This window comes from Protopterus annectens, chromosome 5.part0, assembly GCF_019279795.1.
Source record: "Protopterus annectens isolate FY-2018-M chromosome 5.part0, PAN1.0, whole genome shotgun sequence".
In the NCBI taxonomy this organism is placed as follows: domain Eukaryota; kingdom Metazoa; phylum Chordata; order Ceratodontiformes; family Protopteridae; genus Protopterus; species Protopterus annectens.
The window spans coordinates 36,207,823-36,227,262 of record NC_056735.1 but is presented as its reverse complement, the minus strand read 5'-3'; the positions used below and the strand labels follow the sequence as shown (position 1 = coordinate 36,227,262).

The window sequence follows — 19,440 nt, the reverse complement described above, 5'->3', positions numbered from 1 at the left end:
GGGTGTATGTGGCGGGGACAAGAGAGAGAATTTCTCACAGAACCTATCTAGTTAGTAGCAGATTGGCTATTTCCACGGATGCAGTATATGTGATACCTTTAACAACAAGTTCTGTGCCAATCTGGATTTTTCCTTTAAGATTACAGATGTAGCTAAAGAATGCTCTATGGTTACCCTTTGCTAGGAAATCTAATTTAAATTGATAGTTTGCATTAGATTGCTTTACAAGGTGTCTTATTTGCTTATTTAAGCAGAGGAGGGAGTACTTCCAATTATGAGACCATTCCTTCCTGCTCTTAGATGGCATTTTCTTTCTCCTATTATATAATCTGTTAATGGAGGATGTCCACCAGGCTGGTTTGTTCTTTTTTGAAGATTTACTTTGATCCTGTGTGGTACTTCTGAGTCAGTTCAATTGTATACACGTTTATGCAAAGCATTAGTGTATGTCCCAGTATAGGTGTCCTTGCCATCATTAGAGGCAGGAGCTATGAAGCTATTGATGCCATCTCGTAAGCAAGTGTAATTGACTTTGGAGAAGTTTTTTAGTGTCGTTTTTGCTGAGGGTGGCTCAGATGTAATTGTTACTTCTAATGAGACTGAATTATGACCAGGCCTCATCAGGGAAGGCTGCATACTTGGGTTGGTACATCAGTCGCCCATGTTAATGAGCACCAGATCCAGAATGTTTCAGCCCCTTGTGGGGGTGTCAACCAACTGGTCCAGGGCACTGGAGTTATCGAAATTCAAGAACCTTTGGGCAAGTGCATTAGTACAGGTATAGGTTGCCCAATCTATGGATGGGTAATCAGTCACCCATGGGCATCCTGGTTCATGAAGGGGGGGGGGGTCCTGTAGCTGGAAATAACTTGGAGATGGGTCTTGCCTATGGTCAGTTTTACCTGCAGTAGTTCAAGGAAATCATTCTGTTTAACCAATCTGGAAGTGTATTTATCCGATGAATACTGATACTCCACCTCCTTTAGTTCTTCCACTCTCATTTAGTCATCTAAACATGTGGAAGGCATTGTAACCCGGTATTGCTGGGGTGCTTTCTGTGGCCTTAAACCAAGTCTCTATGACTGCACAGATGTCAGCATCTTCTAGAGTGAGGTCTGCTTCCAGAGAGTGCAGTTTCAGATTCAGACTCCTAGTGTTTAGCAGTATAACCCTGATGTTGTTTTTTGAGGATATTTTTATATTGAGAATTTTGTTCTTGTGACCTTGCCTAAAAGTCACTATGGGCTGGTAAGAGCCTTAGCCAGTAATTGAAATCCCATGGGTGACAGGTGAAGACCATCTCTGGCAAAACATTGAGGTCTGGCGACCATATCATCCTAGGTTGACAGGTACTGGATCCCCTTAGAATGATACCAGAAACTAAGCAAGTTGTTGAAGTCAATCATTTTCTGTCTGTATTTTGGCATGTTTCTAGGTGGAGGTAGTGTGCTACTTAAGGCTACAGACATACCTGCCTGGGACACATAATCAGAGAGCTCAATCATGTCTCTCTTCATATAGTCCAGTGAGATGCATCTCATGTTATTCACACCAACATGGACTATGATGGAGTCATAACAGTACTTGTTGCTGAGAGACTTGAGTGTGTGCGTGATGTAGCGGATGCTAGCACCAGCCAGTCAGCTAACTGTGACCTTTTCCTTATCCAGCCTGGTGAGTGGGACATCTGTGTGTCTCACAATGGAGTCACTTTAATGGGTGGGACATGTGTATACCACAGAGGCTTCATAAGTAACAACCACGACATACCTCCGATAGAGCATAAGCAGCTGACTAAGGGAAAATTACTAGTTAAAACCTTTGCATCTATAACCACCAAGGGTATCCGCAATTGTGTATTAGTGCATGATGGTGCATGCCGTTTAAACGCAGGGCTTGTATAGCTGTTAAGAGAAACATTTTTTAAAGCAGTTGGAAACCTCAACACTGAGACTGGTCCAACAACCTTGAATCAGATGGGTTCTTGACTGCACTGTCCTACTACAAGGGAGCAATGGGACTCTCTCCAGCAAACAATAGCTGGATTTTAGTGCTCAGATAAAACAAACAGACCTAGGTCCAGCAAACCTGAATCTAGACTATGCTATAGCTAGAACAAAGTACAATAAAGCAGCAAAAACAGTTAAAAAAGCAGAAATATACAGTAATACTGTGAAAATACAGTAAAGTAAAAAAAAAAAAAAACAGAGCAAACGGGTACTTATTTTTTGTTTAAAGCAGCAGATGCGTCAGATTGAACTGGAGGTCACAGTAGAACTGTAGCTGGTCTCCAAATCTTGTGTAGCTGGGAAGGCAGTCTCAAACCTACAATCCAAATAAATTCTTGACATCTTCCAATTCTATTATCCCTCTCTTTGTAGTTATTTGCTCCCAGTACGTTGGTTCCTTTGCCAGTTTTCTCTAATAAGTTCCTGCCCCCTCTTGCTTATTGTCTGTATTCCTAATTGCAGTTGTATCCTTAATTGCAGTCTTTCCTATCGGCAGAATCTCCTTTCTCCATTCACATGTTGGCTTGGTTCGCTACTTTATAGATACATTATTCTGTATGATTATTGTTATTCTCCTTAAAGGCCTGCACCCAAAATCCCAGTCTCTCCTTGTTTCTTGAGCTTCCCCCCTGTTTCACCATCATCCCTTTCCACTTTGAATTATACTTTAATGCTTGTGCTATATATAGGAGCCTTAACCATGTAACTTTGAAATACCCCATTCAAATCAGGTAATCCCAGTCTGCCCTCTTCTGTTGGAAGAATCAGCTTATCCCACTTGACTCTTGCCGTCTTCCCCACCCAGGTAAATTCTTTCAGTTCTTCATTAATTGTTGTCCACAACTTTTTCTTTGGTTGATAAAAATATGCCTGACCTGTGTATAAAACTAAAGGGACTAAAAACATTTTAGCTGCTTGTACATTACTATCCATATCCATATAACAAGGCTTCCATTTTCTCAGGTTTTGTGTTATGTTTTGTTTAGTCTCTTCCCACATATCCTTAGCTGCCACACCAGAATCTTTTTTAATCCATACTCCTAAATACTTCATTTTATCATATCCCCATAAATATGGATATTGATGGATCAATTCATATCTGGGTACATCATTTACTGCTATTGCCTTTGTTTTATCTTCATTAATTTTGTATCCCAAAAAGATTTGCAACTGTCTCAAAATGTTCCACAACACTGTAATCTGTTTTTATCAAGCGTAAAATAATATCTGCAAATAGCTTTTCTTGACTACCATACCAATTATAACCTTGAATTTCTGAGTCCCTTATTTTATTTGCCAATGGTTCTAAATACAGTGGAAATAACAAAGGGGAAAGAGGATACCCCTGCCTGGTTCCTCTACTCAAGCATTAATTATCAGAGAGGAGCCACACACTTGAATTTTCGCCTCAGATCCCTCATATATCCTTGTAATCAGCTTTATAATTTTTTCAGAAATTGCAAATGCTTCCATTGCCCTGCTCATAAAGTCACAGCTTACTCTGTTACATGCTTTCTCTGCATCAAGACCCACCAACAACGATGGTATTTTCTTACATTCTGCTTTCCTCTGGATCATCAATGTTCTGTTAATGTTGTCTAATATTTGCCTCCCCTCCACAAAACCACATTGATCCATATCTACCAATTTTGGCATTACTTATGCCGTTTTTACAGCCATTATAGATATGAAAGCTTCATAATCATGGTTTAGTATTGAAATGGGCCCGTATGAAGCAGGATCTGATAGATCTTTACCCTCCTTAGGTATTGCAGCTACCACCACTTTCTTCCAAGATGTTAGTACTTGTCCTCTTAAAGCACTTTTAAACAAAGCCTTCCAGATCTTTATCAGTTTTTTCCCTCCTAACTTCCAAACATCCACAGGAATACCATCTGTTCCAGGAGACTTTCCTGTAGATTGTTTATACATCACAATTTTTATCTTGTCTCCTCCTATCCCAGCCATTAGTAATTGAGCCTCGTCTGCCTCTAACCTTGGTATATTTAATTCTTCCATAAACGTTTCAGTTTATATCCTTTCTTGATTTCTATATTTCTCTGCTTTATACAGACTTTCATAGAATTTCCAAAATATTTCTAATACCCCTTGTTACCTTCTTTGTTATAGGCTCCCTAAGCTTGACAACAGACCTTTCTACTTTGCTGCCTGCGTCATTGTGCTAAAAATGTTTGTGCTCCAGTGTTATTGTCAAAAAACAGTTGCTTAATAGCAATCTTTCTAAACTCGTGCATATTATTGAGGTAATCCCTTATTTTCTGCTTAGTATTCTGTAATTGATTATTTTCTTGTTCTGTGACGTTCTCTCTATTCTGCAGTACTTTAACATTTGTCAGTCTCTCTAAATAATTCTTATTGCTTCATAACTATAGCTCCCTTTATTTTATTTCCACCCTATTTAAACTCCATCTTAATTTTATCCCACTCCCTAGCTATATTTTCAGAAGTAATTTTTATCCTCTCGAATAGCTGCTGAATAACTTTCCATTACTTAAATTCCCCTTTTTTCAACGGATAGGTTGGAAAGCACTAGTGTCTCATTTTATTTCCTTACCCTGTGTTTTTATTTTAGTTATTATTGGCTCATGATCTGAAATAGTTACTGGGTATGTATCAAGACCTTCAATTAAATGCATATGTTCCTGTGAAAAGTAAATTCTGTCTAGCCTGGCCGAGTTTTTATATCCTGGGGAATAATATGTAAATTAATTCCAAACTCCTATTACTCAATTCATATCTTCCTTGCCAAATATTTTCATAAATTTCTTTAAAAATCTACCCTTCTTTTCTTATACTTTCCCTTCTTGCCCCCCCCCCCCCGACACATCTTGACTGCTGCAAACCAAATTGCAGTCCTCACTAATAAGTAATATTCCTTTCTGAAAACTGTTTATTTTTATTAAGCTCCATTATAGCAGTTCTAGGTGGAATATAAATACATGCTAGTTTAATCCTCCTCCTCCCTTACCAGTCGCCCCTTAACTCTACAAATCTGCCATTGTTAACTTTTTATCCTCTTTTATCACTATTTGAGCTCCTCTTACAATTAGTATAAGTACTCCACTTCTTTTCCTTTGTCCCAGATATTCCACTGAATAGCCATTCTGAAAACCTTTCTTTAGCTATCAAATTCACATGTTCAGTTTTTCCAAGTGTCTTCTGTAACATATAGCTATTTACACAATGCAGTTTTAATATAGTTCACTATTGTTTCTTTTTTTATCTGTGAGACCATTGACATTTAAAGACATTACAGAAAGCATCATTGTATTAACAAGTTATTATCCCCACCTTTTATGTATGACACCTTTATTGTTAAATGCCTAGTTCCAGCTTTTGTGTTACATGCATACACTGTTTGGCAGGTTGAACTTTTATATAGTTGTTTCTTGTCATATCCATTTGAGCCTATTACACATTTTACAAAATGTTTTGTTTTATTGAAAGCTCTCAAACAAAAAAACAAGCAACCCCTAATACCCCCTTAAAACCTATTAATTTAATACTAATATACAAAACTATGTACATCTTCAAATATTTAAGTTTTACCCTCCTAACTGGAACAAATGTCCCAAACTGACAGCTACACTCACAGACTTGAGTTGACCTTAAAGAAATGCTATCCATGCTAAAACACATTTGTCTTATCTTTATAGCTCCCCAGCTGGGAAAACTCTTTTAATGCTTTCAGAGAACATTATCTGCTAGCCTGTTTCTCTTTTCCTTTTTTCCACAGTCACTGTCCACCAGACTGTAACCAATTTCTCTTTATCAGATTGTCTTCATGGAGACATGAGAACTAAGCAGTCAATTTCTCTTTATCAGATTGTCTCCATGGAGACTTGAGAACCAGACAGTCAGTTTCTCTGCATCAGATTTTTTTCCATGGAGATATGAGAGCCAGCTGCAGAATTGCTACTAAGCATACATTCATTTGCTAGAAACAAAGCCTCATAATATTCAATATTCTTTTTCATTTACTTGCTTTCTTGTAAAACGTGTTACTAAATCAATCTAAGATGCAAGAATGAGGAAAAGCATACTATTTTTCCTTTTGTCATGCTCTTTTAACCAGGCTTTTATTTTACATTGCAATGCCTACATTTTTAAAACTGAACAAGAAGAAAGAGAAAAGGGAGAAAGAAAGGGGGAAAAAGAAGAGTAGCACCTATTTACAATCCCTATTACACTTAAAAATAACTGATAAATTTTTACTTTAGAGCATGCAAAGAAAACAATGCACCACAAACATAGTACTGTTAAGAAAAAAAATGTTTTTTTTACTTGCAGTTAACTTTCTCCCCCCCCTCTTCTTCTCCCCCCTCTTCCCCTCCCCAAAGCATTTTAGCAAACATTAATGACATAAAGTAGGGCATAAGTCCCCCACAAGTCCAACATTTCCAGATTTTTCTTGTTCTGTCATATTTCATAAATATAATTATTGCACTGTAATCCCACATTGTTACTGGTTTAATTACTCTTCATCTCCATCTCCCAAATTCTGTCTCTGTTTCATTTCCAACTCTCTGCTTCTTGTCAGCTGTCGTGCCCCATTCCTTCATTATAAAAACTTCCATTGAAACAGTGGAAAAGGTTTCACAGGTACAAATCTCTCTGTGGTCTTTATTACCAGAAGAGCAAGAAGCAGAATATCCTTCTGTTTCCCAACTCACTTTTTGTTGAATAAACTTTTGTATTTCCTCCTTAGCATGTACTTCATCAAAAAAAATCTCACCTCACACCTCACCTCAAGCCAGCAACTCCTAGACATTTACCAACCTAAGAAAACTATCAGTAAACTACTGTACAAATCCTCCGTATCCCAAGCATGGAATAAACTTCCAACACACATATGCTCTATTACCCATCCTATGCACTTTAAAAAAGAACTCAGATTTCACCTACTTAATAAAACTTGTACATGTCATGATCCTGCCTAACTCCACTACTGTCTTTTACCTGTATCTTTTCCAGTTTCCCCCCTCCCCCTCTTGCCTTTGCATCTTAAACTACCTGCTGCCTCCTTTCCACCTTATATATGCAGTTTCATCTCTCACATCTCACAGTTGTACTTCTTAAACTTTTATAAATTGTTCTGACAGTAGTATTTCACTGAACATGTACAAAAAAAACGATTGTATATATTTCTGATGTGTTTTACCGTGCTCATTATTTCTTATGCTACAATGTTTCTATGTATTTGTAAACTTAACGTTTATGTATTATAAACTGAATTTTTACAGATTGTAAACTGAATTTCTATGTATTGTAAACTGTCTGTAACTGGAGGTTTTCTCCTCAGGTCTTCGGCCCAGCTGGACAAACAAATGTCATTAAATAAAATAAATAAAAAATGATTTTGTCCCACGAGGAAGGAATACCTTGAAGACAGCAGTTTACAGCAGTTTGAAACTCTCATATGTCTCGACATTCACTGAATAGTGGAATTAATTTATTCCCTTTCTGCCTGGTGTAAAATGAGTAATCATTCTCCACAAACACTCTGCTGTCTCCCACTTCCTTCTGCCATACTTTTGTCAGAATCAACTCCTTCTGCTGGTAGGATTGCATCTTTCCATAATGCAACACCCACAGGATTGCATCTTTAGTATTAAAGGTCTAGGTTGCTTTCTTATAGCCAGGTTTGGACCATACACATGATATTCATTTTCATGTAACAACAATTGCTGTGGAATACCAGTCCAGGTGCTTATTTGTGCCTTCATAAAATTAATGCAGTCTGTTCCTTCCAACTTCTCTGGTACAGCTGAAAATCTCAGGTTTTCCCTATGTGCTGTGTCCTCTAATGTTTTGAAACATCTCTTACTGGGCAGTCTCATATTCATCCAGCCTTTCCTTCATTTCAGCCTCTGATTTTTGCAGCTTTATCACCTCATCTGAATATCTGTTTAACGCTTCTTCCATTTTTTCCAGCCTTTTGTTGTTTGTGTTGATGTACTCCATCACTGTTTTGTTTACTTTAACCAGGTCCATGTGCAGTTGTCTTGTATCTCCCTGTAGGTTACTGGAAGTCATGTCTGGAAGTTGCATTGTTTTTTGTTGAACAGCTGCAGAACTTTCCCGTTAGTGTTTCTTCTTCACTTTTTGTAGCTGATTTTTTTCCAGGTGTTCTGTATTTCTTTTTGCCTGGCATCCAGGCAGTACATTTACTTGCCAGTTACTGAAATTTACCCATAACCCAAAAGCCTTCTGGCCTTCTCTGTTGAGTTTTTGTTTTCACACTGGGAGAGCTAGAGTTAAGCTGTTAGTCAGTGTGCTGCCATCTTGGAAGTCTGAACTTTCAGTTTTCTTAGTACTTTTTTGCTACAGGAAAGTAATTCATTTCCTACTTTTATGTATTTTATTTAAATTTATTTTGGGGTAAAGGAACTGTACCTCAGGGCCCTTTTTAAGTCACAGTCCCATTTCATGGTGAAAGAAACAAGACTTTTGCTCAGTAGAATATTAGTATGGAGTTATGTGCTTATATAACAGGATATGTACAAAACTTCATAATACTGTAATCCTCCAGTGCCTGAAGTATAAATAAAATCTAAATATTTTTCATTGCATTTACTTAAATATAAACCCATCTATGCCAGCAGTATCAGCAAACCTTGAGTACAAGTTTGACCTATTGGTAACTCACTCAGAAGCTGGTGTCAGCAGAAGTTACTTCACATCAAATGGAAGTTGATCTAAACAGTATGCAACACCCTGAGAATTTTCAAGACAACTTTCAGCCACGCCACCTACAAATAATCACAAACAAAACTACATTGATATGACATAAATGAGCACTAAGTCAGGACTTTTCAGCTTCGAAAAGAGATGAGTCGCATGTAGAAATGGACTAAATAGTTTCTAGAACACAATCTTATCTAGAAATGGGCTGAATAGTTTGTAGAACACAGTCTTTTATTGGTAATATATTGTGTTCCAGGGTTCATAGTCAGCTGGCAGCAGATATTCAGTCATCAAAAAATGACTGATTCATACATGTAAGTCAGATCCAAGAATTCTTCAGCAGGTTGCACAGAGGTGTCCAGGGGTGGATTTGTTTGTTTACTCACCGTACTACTTTACTGAGAACCTTCTGTGCCTTAATGCCTTATTAGTCAGTTTTGAAGATAGATGCCTTCTCCTGTCAGTGAGATCAGACCATAAGGTATGCCCTTCTTTATTTTTCCTTAATCAATAAAATTCTCTTCCAAGCAAAATAGAATATGGGCAACCTGATTTTGATGTTCCATCTTGACCAAGTCTAACTTGGTTTTCACTCCTAATGATACTGATTCCCTTACACAGATAACTTCACAAAAGGGCAAAGTTTTACATATCAGTCTCAAAACTCAACTTGTCAGCATGCATGATAGAGTTTTGATTATTAACAGTAATTCCTTTTCATTTAGCATTAGTGGTGCAACAGTTAGCACACCCACCTTTGGTGCAGAAGGTTGTGGGTTCTACTCTCACACCAGATAGATGTATTCCTGATACAGATATTGCCAACATACTGGCTGACAGATTCAGTGCCAACTTTACACCCCCCTCCAAAGGACCAATCACAATACCGGGAGAATGCCAGGCACCCAGCATTACTGCAGTATAGGTTAAAGCTGCATTGTCCAAGGCGAAGAATACAGCTTCCATGGGACCTGACAATATTTCTGGCCGTGTTCTACATGAACTACAAAGTGAACTGGCACCACACTTGTGTGCCCTGTTCAAACACAGCCTCACCTCAGGCTTTGTCCCTACAGAATGGCGCACTGTTACAGTCATCCCTGTCCATAAAGAGGGAGTGACTACAGACCCTGGGAATTATCACCCCATTAGCCTGATGAGTCTAATGTGTAAGGCTATGGAGCGCATCATTATTGACCTAATTAACAAGGATATAGGGAATCTTCAAACTCTGGATCCCACGCAGTTTGGTTGTGTGAAGGGTAGATCATGCCTGCTCAACCTGGTTGACTTCTTTGAGTCAGTCACCAGAGCTGTGGATGAGGGCAAGGCAAGTTCATACAGCCTACCTCGATCTGATCAAGGCCTTTGATACCATTCATCACTCAGGAATTATTGATAGACTCACCAAACTAGGAATCAACCCCTATATCACTAGTTGGGTTGGGTTGTAAATTGGCTCACAGATAGAACCCACAGTGTAAAAGTAGCAAACTCCAAGTCAGACTGCCGACCAGTCACGAGTGGAGTCCCACAGGGATCGGTCCTGGATCCTCTCCTGTTTGGCTTCTACTTCTCAGAAGTCCAGTCCAGGCCAACACAGAGGGATTCTGGCTAACCAAGTTTGCCGACGATTGCAAGCTGGAAGCCATTATTAACTCCCCAAGTGATGTAGTCATCCTACAGAAAGGCCTCACTGAGACCAACAACTGGTGTCGAAACCATGGCCTTAAGCTTATTGCCAAAAAATGTGTCATCATTCCCTTTGGGAAAAACTCAGTTCCCACTAATTACCACATTGATGGTAGCCCACTGAACACTAAAGGCGTTATAAGAGATCTGGGGACACAGGTTGACAGCAACCTCTCCTTCGACCACCACATTGCCACTGTGGTCAGAAAGTCCTTCTATGTGGCACATCTCGTTACCAAGGGTTTTGTATCCAGGAAGATTCCCTCATTAGACCAATCATCAAGTATAACCTTAAAAACATGCCCTACATGGACAGACTCAAACTCCAGCTATTCTCTGTCTCATATCGTCTATTAAGAGGCGATCTTTGCTTGACTTACAAAGCCATGTTTGACCTAGCCCTGTTAGAAATGTTACACCTAAAGAAATCCCAAGTCGTCTGCACCACACACTCCAGGGAATCTCAGGCTCATTACCACAATCAACAGAACATGCTGGAGGAACAGGTTCAAAACCCAGAGACTGCCCTGCTCTGGAATAGACTTCCCATACATATCAAGCAGAGCACCTCACTGACCCTTTTCAAGAGAAATCTTGATGAGTGGATGGGAAATAGAAAGTTCACCCCGGGGATCACTCCATTGGCTCTACTTGATCAAGGCACCAAGAACTAATGGTGGCATGATGCCAGGGCACTTCTGTGGGATAAGCTTGTAAAGGCTTCAGGGCCATTGGCCTAGTACATACCTATGAACCTAACCTATGCAGTGCAGGATTAGGGGAGTGCTGCACACCTGACTTGTGGCATCCTTTACATGAGACACTAAACCAAGGTCCCATCTGCTTGAGTTGGTGGTAGCTCATGTGGATATAAAAGATCCCACATCACCCATTGAAAAGAATAGGGGAAGTTCCCTGATGCCCTGGCCAAATTTTCACTAAAGTATAAATACCATCTTGTGTAGTCCCCTGAAAAGAGGCCACTAGTGTAGTGAGACTACCTCAGTCAGTAAAGGATAGATAAAATTGGGTAAAAAAATTCTACAAATCTAGATCCCCTCTACATTGTCTCATTTCTAGAGTTTTAGTCTACTTAAGTTATAATTAGCACAAGTCATGCTTTTGTTCACTGTGATGGTATACCTGCCATCTCTCAGACAGCAGCTCATCCTTCTCATGAGGTTTTACTTAAAGGAGTCTTTCAAGTATGGCCTCCAAGATGAAGTATCTCTTCTGCTTGAGATTTGAAGTTTTTTTGTTGCAAAAGATGACTTTGGCCCTTTTTAAACTGGTATATTCAGTCAAGATAATTCATCCATACATCCACAACCCCTTTTTCCCAATTTGCACATGGGGTTGGGGTGTCACTTCAACAGTAACAATCATCTAGAGCCAAAATTTACACCGCCAGGTGGCTTGCCCTGCCGCAGTAGTTCTTCCACACCACGTACTCGCATCTATGGCCAATTTAATGTGTCCAATCCACCTTCTGCACGTCTTTGGAATGTGGGAAGAAATCGGAGCACCCAGAGGAAACCTACGCGAATGCAGGGAGGACATGCATACTCCACACCGTAGACACTCCAGCTGAGAATCAAACCCAAGAATCTGTTGCTCTGAGGCAACAACACTATCCACTGCACCAATATGCCACCTGAAGTTAAGATAGTGTAATAAAATAGTAGCCCTACTCAAGAGATATTCAAGACTGCTTTAGATACTTTGGCTGGCCCTCTGATTTACTCTTTTAACCCAGAGGATGTATTTTAATGTGGCCAGTTTGGGTGTAAACACAGTTTATTGGAAACCTTTAAATCTTTCATAGAAGATGATTTGTCTAGTTGTTACTTCAGAGTTCTTGTAGTTAGGTCAGAGGATTAAGGTTATGGTCTGTTGACAAGCTGCTTCCTGTAGTCTAAGGTTTGATTCTCTCAGCCTTTATTTGCCTGTTGTATTTCTTGTTTCCCTATTAGAAGTCCGAAGACGCATTCCTTCGAATGGGTCTTGGTCGAACTCAAAAGCCTGAAACAGCAAAATATTGAAGTGGCTTCTAAGCAAATTCTTTCCCAAGGAAAGAACTCGCTTGGCCACTTCGTTACTTTGCCGTTTTCGGCACTGTAGTGCGGTCTAGGAGTTGGTATATTTAAGTATGGGGGTAACATCGGGGTGTGGGGGGGGGGTGAAGTCCCCCACTTAATGTAATGTTTAAAGTATTTTTTTTTTTGTTTTTGGTTGTTGGAACAGCAATTTTTTTCCCTAGGAAAAAAATCGCTGTTCTGACAGTTCAAAATTGTAAGCTTTCACTTACATAGGGTCGATTAATCACCGTTCACTTTTTTAAGCGCTCGGTGATCGAATATAGACCTGTATTTCTTTAAGCAAGTCATCCTCAAAAAGGGACACTTCTATCTAATGGACTTACCCAATTAACAAACTAAAAAAAAGTTACCCTTCCTCCCCCTTTATAAAGATGTAATTATTTTTTTTCTCTGTGCTGCCTTTATACTATTATGTTTTTATTTAAAGTAGTAGCCTACTGCGTTAGTAGTCAATTTTGGGCACAGATAACTTAAGAAACCTGCTAACAGTACTGACTTTTGCATGGGAGCCTCCCACACCAACTCATTTCCAACATAACACTGGTGTGAGACCAGTGTTGGCCTTCACAGACTGAGGTATAGCTATGACGCTTCTGTCTGGGACTAATAACCTTGTGTAAAATCCCACTGCTGTTATTTAGTGTTGCACTAATCCCCTCTGCAAAGATTTACTGATACTGGCAGTATTCTTACACAGGCTATGCTTTATCTGTAACCAGTTATATATGCTAAGAGATTCCCTTAGAAGAAACTCTGAGTTTTCAAGAGTGGCCAGTCCAGTTTCTTATTAGCCTTTTTCTAGCATTTTCCATATCACCGAGAAAACCTACTCCTCCTATTTAGAGAAGTGATCAAGTATCTGTTTCCATAACTGTTCCATTCCCAGGCCATTTTTTTTTTGTTATCCATCTTTTTATTTGAACACATATCACTTCCAGAGTGGCTAAGTGTCCTACTTCCATGCAGTCATACTGGCATAGAAAAAGGACCAGACTTGCTGGCTGCAAGAGATTTGTAAGTAGTTACTATGAATATTGCTATCTTTCCTACAGTTAGCCGTTTTTGACATTATTCCATTTTGATCAGCTCAGAGCAATCCATGCTTTATCTTATCTGCATCAGCTCTAAATAGTAGAGAGTTGCAAAAAGTGTATCCTGAGAGATTAGTTTGGAGGAAATTTTACTTTTGTGGAAAAGTTTTCTGCATAAGCTTGAAGGATTAAATTCTACTGTCTTTTTGTTTTATTCCAGAGGCCATCGTGTACTGTTGTTTTCCCAGATGACACTAATGCTTGATATATTACAGGATTACATGGAATACAGAGGTAAGGTTCAACATTTGCCCCATGCATGTGTGTGGACTTCCCAGTCCTCTGACCTGTTTTTGCGTACCATTTGTATTTTCTCTAGCATTTCTGAAAAGTTTAGTAGGTTGTAAATACAAGATTTTATTAACTAACCAGACACATAAAAAACATTTGCCAGGATGCATAGTGGGTGAAATAATTTGGAGCTTTGGTACATTATTCATTTATTTTGTTAGCTAGGTAAGTGGACCAATCCACAACTCTTTTCAGCTACCACCTGTGCCTTATGGCAAATGCATAATAATATAATAAAAGAGATGGACACATGATGCACATGATGTAAACATGTATATATATACATATATATATATATATATATATATATATATATATATATATACATACACACACACACACACACACACATATATACACACACACGGATATCAGACAACATCCATTGAATGGCAACTGGTCAAGCACAACTTAGCAGCAGATTGAAAAAACAAAAGAACAAACTTAGTTTTCCTCCTGCACCCTATGCTAATTATATATTCTAACTCTGAGGTGACACTACAGTGGAAAAAGGGCAAATTCAGTGATCTTGCACAAAACAACTGCTAACATGTTTTATCAGCTGATTTCTGGTCAGTTCTACTGATGGTTTTCCAGGTTTGATGAGTTGCCTTTCAACAGCTTGTCAGTAATCATATATTCGTGTATGTATATATATATATATATATATATATATATGTATATATATATATATATATATATATATGTGTGTGTGTGTGTGTGTGAGTGTATACGTGTGTATATGGCAAGTGCAACAGATGAAATAATCAAGATAGGCATACATAATACCCAATGTCTTGTGAAAGGAAGGTATGGAAGATGCACAGAGATAAAACCCTGTATCTTGTAGAAGGAAGCTACGTTAACAGATATTTGCATTCAGCATGAAAAATATTGTCTCTTTAACTCATGGACTCTAGTGGTGGGGCCATTCACATCCTCTGTAGCCACAGACAGTGTCCCTGAACTCGGCTTTAGGGTCACATATGCTGAGTTGTCAAGTTTATAATACACCTTGCATAGCTGTTATCTTACTAACATACTGTTTTTTGGAAAGATCTGAAGTTCATCATCAAAAGCATTAACCTTTTAAATGTATCTGAAGTTTTCAAATCACAAATTAGGACTACCACAGAATTTGACTTTTTTGCTTGGACCAGATCACACGGTCAGTATCTATTACAAATGCTTGCAGTACATAATTGTTGAAGACAGAAGCTTGACGGCCTTTATCAATTTTTAGTACCTAGCAATGATAGATGACACATAACAGAGGAACAGGGCTGAAGTAAATATCCCATGTAGGACCATGCAAAGCAGAAAAAGCAAGAGACCTGTAACCTTGGTCTGAGATCAGATTAGCTCCAGTCTGTGGTTCACAGTGTCCAGCATGGCCAGTTGATTCCCTGTTATGGACCGTTTTTTCTCCTTAAGCAAGAGGTCACGCTGTTTCTCATATGGTTGATCAGTGTTGCACCCCACCTAGCATCAGCTTTTGGGAGGTACTGGTTATACAGTAGCATGCTGTAACAGTTTGGTTTTATGTTGATGCTGCACTAAAAGCTGCATTCTTATGTCCTGTTTCTGTATCTGGTATGCATTTAAAATTCTGGGTTCAGCCTACACTAATCTCACAGACCAGTGGCCATGTAGCTAATGCCACCTCCCAGCTGTTGCATACAAGGAATGCAAGAACTGTCTGCTTGCTAGAGGAGACCTTCTCCTTGTCCCACTGAATCGTCAGTTGCTGATGAATCTGAGGAGTTGAAGATTCCTGGGCTGGAAACTAATGAAGACAATGAGTGCTTTTCCCTACTAGTTTCTCTTGAGGACCCCTTTTTGGAGAAGCTTGTAAGCTCATGAAATCCACATTAGTGTTGCTTTCTGTCCTTGCTCCTACTGTCCACCCTAGATGTGTCTGACTGTTTTGTTAGGAAAGAAAGTGTAGGGTTCTTGGGTTAATCCACGACTGGAATATGTTAGGTTGAATTGTTTGCTGTCTGGCAGTTTATAGTCATGGGCCATTCATCTTGTAAGAGGGCTCTCCATTTCTAGGCCATTTATCAATGGACATCTTTTTTTACAGTGTAGCCCAAGAAACAGATTTATGTTATTGTTTTCATCATAACTGTCTCCCTTTTTTGGATAGAAAGCCAAAAACTTTGGTTAGGTTTGCTTGAAGGATTTAGTCTTCTACTACCTTGTGTATATAAGTCCTTCATTTGCCCCTCATATCTCATTTCCAAGTGTCCCTTGTGGGCAGCCTTGGAAAAAGCTGCTAACGCTTCCATCTCCATGGAGCAAAAATGGTGGAAGATATTTTTAACACCTCATCATTAATAAGTGTCCATTTGGCTCTGGTGAATATTTAATGTAGCAGCTGCACTGTCATACACTTTAGGCATCAGTGCCTGCCTACCCAACACAGCATGGCAAAAGCTTTCTTCATTTCATGTGGAGCTGCATCACACTGTCTGCATGCCTTTGTTAAAGTTTAGATGCTTTTGTTCTGGTAATAGAAAATGTGAAAGCATCATCCTCTAATTTCTTCAGGAGGTAAAAAAAAATTGCTAAGCACCAGATACAGCCTATTGAGTACCAGTACAGATTACGTTTAGCTTTATCCTTCAGAGGTCCTCAGAAGGTTGGGGGGGTTAGAACAGTCAGTATGTCTTTAAGATATCTGTCTCTTCAGGGCGCAGGGTTCATTTCTGAATTCCAATCACTGTCTGTTTGGAATTTGCATGTTCCCCCAGTGTCTGTGCATGTAGATTTTTTTTTTTTGCTACCCTACTTTCTTTCCATCTTTTAAAAATTTGCAGCTTAAGTGGCTACAGAAAATTGCCCACATGTATACATGTATGTGTGTATTAACCTTGATTTGACCAAAGGGAGTCCATGATGATCAGTTCACTTAACTGGCTAACAAATTAATAAAATTAAAGTAAAGTAATAAAAAAAATTAAAGTCAGCCCTCTCCATTCTGTGCTATCCTTCTCAGAGATGAGTGGTATAGTGGCTAAACATGGAATTACCTATTCCCAGAAAGCCATAGAAAGAAGCCACATTCTGGAGATGTTTATTTTCACTTCTGTAGTAGCCTATGGGTTATATCCTGCCAGGGATACAGCACCTGTCCAGCTTCCCAAACTCTGCCCCCTCCTACACAGTCAATCAAGGCTGCCTATAAGCTAATTATTTTTAAAGGGAAGTGTAAAAGCAGAAAGAGTTATGAAAAATCTTCAATACTTTGTTGCCATCTTGTACAGCTGCATCTCTGAGAATTCTCTGATGCTGCAGTCAGCCAAGACTTCCCCTCAGAGATATTGAGGTCCATTTGGGGAATCCTTTTCGCACATATAAATTATATTTTGAATGTTTTTGTAGTGTTTTTTATTGCTTTTTGTCATAAATAGCAGTCTGTCAATTTAAGAATACTGCTTTTCATGCATGTCACTAGGGCTAGGGGTCTACTTCATAACATTGAATTTCATAACATAAGACCATAACATCTAAATCCTAAAACACTGAAAACCCAAAACATTGAAAGTGTGCTTCATAACACTGAAAGCTACAAATACATATGCAAATAACATCCTCTCCACCTATAACAACACCTAACTAACAAACACATACTTTCTACTACGTTTCTGCAGGAGGGCAAGACCCCATGCACCTCCTGTAAATTAAATATACCAACTCCAAGATCGCACTACAGTGGAAAAAAGTTAATTTCCTAATGAAATTAACTTTTTCCACTGTAGTGCGATCTTGGAGTTGGTATGTTTAATTTATGGGGGGTGTGGGGGTTGCAGGGGGGGTTGCCCCCCTGCAGAAATGTAGTAGAAAGTGTGTTTGTTAGTTAGGTGGTGGTGTAGATGGAGGGGATCTTATTTACTTGTGCAATGTAGTTTTCAGTGTTATGAAGCACATTTTCAATGTTCTGAATTTTCAATGTTTTGGATTTTCAGTGTTTTGATTTTTTGATATTATGGTCTCAGTGTTATGAAATTCAATGTTATGAAATTTCAGTGTTATGAAGTAGACCCGTCACTAGACATTCCCTGATTACCGTTCGTAGGTTCATAGGTTCATACTAGGCTATCTGCCCTAGGGCATTTATAAGCCTAGCCAGAGTGTGTTTGGCTTTTGCCACCCATTTTAAATTAATTTTGCTATGCGTTTTTTTGAGGTTAGTATACTGTGCCTCTGTCTAACAGTAACACAGAAGTGATAGCCGGGGTAAACCTACGATCTCCCATCCACTCATCAAGATTCCTCTTGAAGAGAGTCAATGTGGGACTCTGCCTAACCTGGACTGGGATTTTATTCCAGAGTGAAGGGAGCCTCTGGGTTATGAATCTGTCCCTCCAGCATGTCCTATTTATTTCAGTGCTGAGATTCAAGTCTCGAGCGTAGCTCAATGGGATTTGGATTTTCTGAGGTGCAGCATGTCCATTAATTCCGGGTTGGACATGGCTTTATACGTCAGGCACAGATCGCCTCTGAGCAGGCGGTATGCCACTGAGTAGAGCTGGAGTTTCTTTAACCGGGCAGCATATGGCATCTGTTTGAGCCGTTTGATCCTCTTGGTGAGGTACTTTTGGGGTCTTTCCAGTTGCTGCAGGTGTCTGGTAAGGTACATCCCAAAAGGGGCATTGTACTCAATTATGGGCCTGATGAGGGATGAGTAAAGAGGTACGATGACTTCCCCTGATCTAGATGTGAATCCCTTCATGATTAGGTGGGCTATATAAAATGTTTTTCTAACCACTTTGGCCACGTGGTTGTCAAATGAGAGACTGCTATCAACTTGGGTCCCCAGATCCCTAATGACTTCTTCTGTACTTAATGGATTACCACCTATGTAGTAATTTGTGGGCACTTTGTTTTTGCCAAAGGGGATGACTATACACTTTTTGGCGTTTAGCTTGAGGCCATGGCTCTGGCACCAGTTGTCTGTTTCTATGAGGCCCTTTTGGAGGATGCTTGTGTCGGCTGGAGAGTTGATTATGACGCCCAGTTTGCAGTCATCTGCGAACTTGGTCAGCCACAGTCCTTCCGTGTTGGCCTGTACTGCCGAGACATATATACCGAACAAGAGAGGCCCCAGGACTGAGCCTTGTGGGACACCACTTGTAACTGGTTTGGAGTCTGACATGGCTCCAGCAATTCTAACCATGTGGGTTCTGTCCTTGAGCCAGTTTGCAACCCATCTAGTGACATAGGGGTTTATATTTAAGCTGGTGAGCTTATCTATAATGCCCGAGTGGGGTATTGTATCGAAGGCTTTTGCGAGGTCCAGGTAGGCTGTGTGGACCACCTTCCCCTCGTCAATGGCCTTGGTGACTGTTTCAAAGAAATCGACCAGGTTTAAGAGGCAGGATCTGCCTTAACAAAGCCAAACTGGGTAGGAACCAGTGTCTGTAGGTCCCCAATATTTTTATTTGAGGTCCGTGATGATCCTTTCCATAGCTTTGCAGACCAAGCTAGTCAGGCTTATGGGGCGATAGTTTCCAGGATCCGTTGAGGCACCACCTTTGTGGAGAG

General features: G+C 39.5%; 1 protein-coding gene across 2 annotated transcripts in view; it reads left to right on the top strand.

Annotated features, from left to right (window-relative positions):
• The window catches only part of CHD1L (chromodomain helicase DNA binding protein 1 like), a 1,563,352-nt gene that overhangs the window by 552,272 nt on the left and 991,640 nt on the right, over nt 1-19,440 (top strand). For both annotated transcript variants that reach the window (XM_044072085.1, XM_044072086.1), the window contains exon 11: nt 13,760-13,833. In XM_044072085.1, the coding sequence (XP_043928020.1) occupies nt 13,760-13,833 (74 nt within the window). The remainder of the gene's footprint in view (nt 1-13,759; nt 13,834-19,440) is intronic.